This window comes from Oratosquilla oratoria, chromosome 19, assembly GCF_046742065.1.
Source record: "Oratosquilla oratoria isolate Oo_2021 chromosome 19, ASM4674206v1, whole genome shotgun sequence".
NCBI lineage: Eukaryota > Metazoa > Arthropoda > Malacostraca > Stomatopoda > Squillidae > Oratosquilla > Oratosquilla oratoria.
Genome location: NC_134795.1, coordinates 34,748,957 through 34,753,956, shown reverse-complemented (window position 1 = coordinate 34,753,956; position 5,000 = coordinate 34,748,957). Strand labels below are relative to the sequence as shown.

At 37.1% G+C, this 5,000-nt stretch overlaps 1 protein-coding gene across 2 annotated transcripts in view; it reads left to right on the top strand.

The window, feature by feature from the left end:
* Positions 1–2,167: 2,167 nt before the first annotated feature.
* The window catches only part of LOC143035832 (organic cation transporter protein-like), an 81,157-nt gene continuing 78,324 nt past the window's right edge, over positions 2,168–5,000 (top strand). Inside the window, exon 1 of one of the 2 annotated variants that reach the window (XM_076202869.1) lies at positions 2,168–2,325. In XM_076202869.1, the coding sequence (XP_076058984.1) occupies positions 2,322–2,325 (4 nt within the window). In that variant the 5' untranslated portion in view covers positions 2,168–2,321. The remainder of the gene's footprint in view (positions 2,326–5,000) is intronic. The other variant, XM_076202870.1, reaches the window with a different exon arrangement.

Sequence of the window (5,000 nt, the reverse complement as noted above, 5' to 3'; positions counted from 1 at the left end):
ATCATACCCTCTTCCTTCCATTAAACGTTGAAATTGAGATTGGGAGCTAATTGGTTCAATTTGAAAAAAAAAAAAAACTAGGTGGACCCCAGTTTTCTTCCCATAAATTAGATCATACCCGTCAAAAAATATTTTTTGAAGTACTCTATGTAGAGATTGGCCAAAACAGGAGAAAGGTTAGAACCCATGCTACAACTATACTTTTGTATGACTTCTGAAAAGAAAAGACGCTTGAAGAAACACAAGTGCGAACTATAGCGATGATTCTTGAGACAGGAATAGGGAATTTTGTAGGGAATAGGGAATTATTGTAGCTTGTTTTCCAAAAAGAGAAGAACGAAAGGGTGTTAACACAAACGTTCGCAAATGACGACCTTGATAGGTCAGAGGGCATCCTAAACTCACTCCGGTGGTGGTCGGGCCACTTGCTGACCCCTCACCGCTAGCACCAAATGCCTCCAGACTCTACGGTCCTGTGCCACTGTCATCCAATCCCGGACATCTTCTCCAGCCCTTTCCAGGTCCTCCTTCACGTTGTCCATCCATCTTCTGCGTGGTCTTCCTGTGAAAAGTCTTCCTCCTACCATCCCATCCATCATCACTCTGGTATTCTTTTTTGTTCCATTCTTGCAATGTGGCCGGCATACTGCAGTCGCCGTGACTTTATGATATTCATGATATTTATTTGGCCTGATGTTTCCCTTAGCTCTTCATTATGCCACCTTCTCCATTCTTGGTCTAGTTCGTCAAATACTGGGCCCCAATTTTTCATTAGTACACTATTCTCAAATACAAAAAGACTTTTTTCCATTTTAATCAGGCTCCAGGCTTCGCATCCATATAATAGAAGGGGTTTTATTATTGTGTCATATATTCTTAGTTTGGTCTTTGTTGATATGCTCCTTCTTCTCAGTGTATTTTGGAAGCTGCAATAACATCGGTTGGCTGATGCAATTCTTGATTTTATTTCAGTGTCCATCAGATTTTCGTCTGTTGCAATTGATCCAAGATACTTAAAGTTTCTGCATACTTCATATCTCACACCATTAATGTCAATATGTTCTTCTCTGTTATTGTTTTTGGTTAGATGCATTAACCCTGTCTTCTTAGTATTCACTAGCAGTCCTACTCTGTTCGCAGTCTCTTGAAAATCTCCAAACATGTCTCTTATTCCATCTATAGTCCCATCTATTAAGTCGACGTCGTCGGCATACGCCAACATATTCACTCTCCCAGACTCGAACTCTACTCCCAACATTATCCCTCTCCACTGCTTTTACTACTCTTTCTAGTAGTAGGTTGAACAGTAGTGGGGATAGAACGTACCCTTGTCTCAAACCACTCTTTATTTCAAAACTTTTCGTCTTCTTGTTGCCAACCCTAAAGATAATAAGAATCGTCTGACAAAAAAAAAAAAAAAAAAAAAAAAAAAAAAAAAAAAAAAAAAAAAACCGAGCAGTAAATTAAAGTGTTAATGTTGTACTTCATTGTCGTGATGAAGTCATTGGATATGTGTCATAAACTTTCCCGTTCTTTTTTTTTTTTTGGGGGGGGGGAGGAGGGGGTTGATGGACGTGTCCTGGTATATCAAATGATCTTAGAATACTCTCCTCGTTTCATGACTTATGTGTTTATATGTGCATTTACTTATCTATTTGTCATTTATTGTTTATCTATCTACATATATTTACATTGCTATCTATTCATTTATTTGTTTATTTGCTTGTTTGTATGCTTCTCTTACTATGTATTTGTTTATTATACATACATAAATATATATATATATATATATATATATATATATATATATATATATATGTATATGTTTTCGATCATTCATTTTTTCATCCATTTATATTTCACTTATTCATTCATTTTTTCCAATTATTTTTTCACACTTTACTTACTTCTTCACTAATTCATTCATGGCTATTGTTTATTTAGACGAGTTGCCATCATTGATAAAAAAGATATAAAGAATGTTGACATATTTTGGCTTTCTGCTGTCCCTCCAGTTAACCCTTCTTAAAGCTCCCCTTTCGCCCTTCGAAGACTCCCCCAGCGTTATTGGACAGAAGCGACGGTGAAGGCACTCAAGTGCCATCACCGTCCAGACGATGGCACCCGTGACGGCCGAGTCTCGTTCCGAGGCCCCGTCAAGGGTCCGCCACCGTGGAGGGGAACAGTTGGTAACCGTCAGCCATCGTGTTGACATAGTCGGCACCTGCGCGCGCAGCCTTTCTTCCTCTTCTTCGGTATCATTTGGAGTGTAAACGTTTCGATTTCCTTCCCCAGTGGGCGCGGCTTGCGGACGTTCGACCATGTGTAAGTACACCTTGGCCCTCCGGTACGCAAACGCTTAAGTTGAGAAAGCGCTATGCTACCCAGCCTGTACATATTCATTTACAAAGGAGTGCCGATCTGATAACGCTTTCGCGAATAAAATCCTCTAACAGCAGAATAAGTAAAAGGATAAATGCTTCTTCCCCATGCCGATGGGAGGGATAAGTGTGAGAAGTGAATGAAATCACCTGACGGCAGGCAGAACGAAAAGGAAAGGATCACTGGGAACGGAAGGGGTGAATGCGTTACTGAATATTAATGCTATTGGAGTAATAGCATACTCTGGTATTGCTCTATTTAATTCTATTTTACTATTTTATTAAATGCTTCTTTATTTATCTACTTATTTACTTACTCATTTGTTTACTAATTAATTAATTTGTTTTTTATCTATCTAATAATTATTAGATTTATCTATTTATCTACATATTAATTATTTATTCACCTATTTATTTGTTCATTTGCTTTTTAGGTACTGAGACAGGAGGGGTTGTGAAATGGATTTTGATAGTGAATAATTTTATGCACTTCCATTCGTTTAATACAAATACTACTACTACTACTACTACTACTACTACTACTACTACTACTACTACTACTACTACTACTACTACTACTACTACTACTACTACTACTAATTCTACTACTACTACTCCAGTCGCTCTCGGTCCTGCTGGCCCATCCCCGCTTTAGGCCAACAACTCCGGAGCCTTTGTGCAGGTTCTTGCCCATCAGCAGCGCAAGATTCCTCCTGAACACCTGTCCTGGCATTGTTCACCTATAACGGGGTCTAACTCTAACAACTCGTCCATTCATTGTTGTCTTAGAGAGTCTGGCCCCACCCTATTCTGACACAAAGTTCATCCCTTTGTAATATATATATATATATATATATATATATATATATATATATATATATATATATATATATATATATATATATATATATATACACTCTGGCCTGACAACTGTTGTAGATTTGTGTTACGGTTTCTACATTTTTTTTTATCTCCTTCATCTTACGGAGTATTCTGTTTACACACACACACACACACACACACCACACATACACATACACACACACACACACGCACGCATGTATATATATATATATGTATATATGTATGCATACATATATATACATATATATATATATATATATGTATACACACACACACACACACACACACACACATATATATATATATATATATGTATGTCTATGTGTATATATATATATATATATATATATATGTATATATATATATATATATATATATATATATATATCTCGAGAAATTCTTCAGTAGACTTGAGACTGAATGAAGATGGTGTGAAGGGTGAGATCAGAGCATGTAGACGCTTAGCCAGTTTATAAGTGACTGCCGGAACCTGGCTAATAATAGGACGAAGTGGTTGGTCACGCTTGTGTATTTTAACATTCCCGTATATATAAGCAAGCTTATGATCCCCCTTAATGACTGGTAGCTTGGGAATTCCAACAGCTGCATTGCTTTCGCGAATTAAGCGGTTCAATTTTACTCTGAGGTCGTTAGGTGGGTTTGTAGTGATCTTAAATTTCGTGGTGTCATCCAGGACATGGGATATCTTGCTCAGGTAGTCTTCTTTATCCAAGAATACGAATGTGGATGATTTATTCGCTCTACGGATCACAATGTTATCGTTGTCTTTAGTTCTTTAACAGCTGTCCGAAGCTAAGGCGTTAGAAGAGAGCTACGGTGTGTGGCCCCTTCCTGATGAATTCAGCCCGGAGAACTGGGGAAGTGGTAGCTTTTTTCCTCTCGTTCTAGTCGCTGGATGTCATTCGTCAGCATCTCCAATTCAATACGCTTGGTGACCGGGTTAAGGTGGGTGATGTTATGGCAGTTCAATCCAAAGTTGAGGAAGTTCTTCTGCACTTCAGTGGGAGTAACGCTGCTTAGCTTGAGGAACTGGTCGACGGGTCTTGGTACTTCCACTGGACCTCCTTATCTACGAGGCTAACTTCCGACCAATTCTCCTCCTGGATTATGACAGGTGGTTGTCAGCTAACAGTGACTGAGCGTTTCCTCACTTGGTGACATTGTCGCTGCAGATGGTTTATTTCATTTTTCAGTTCAATCATAAAATCTTCTTTCTTCTTCAACTCTTCTTTTAGGTATTTTAATCTCTCTTGCAGGGTAGTTCTTTTGCTATTGTCCTGGCGACAGTAGGTATAGTTGGGGTAAAGGCCTTTCAGAATGCATGAATTGGGCATGCTAATCATGCTAATAGATGACATTCAGCGACTAGAACACTGGATATATATATATATATATATATATATATATATATATATATATATATATATTTATATATATATACACATGCAGTAGTAATCACATAAAACACGTGAATAAAAATATTTGAAAATGTCTTAAATAAACGAAAACGTTCAGTATTCCAATCTTTGATTTCCTCGTGGTTTCAGCAATATGTATATATATATATATATATATATATATATATATATAAATGATTATATTTATATTTATATTTATATATATATAGATATACAGTATATATTAGTATAAATGGGCAGTAGGTTTTCTTGTAGGCATGTTCGCTTGAAGACCAAATCTAATTCAATATCCACTATCTTAGTGACTTTCTAAATT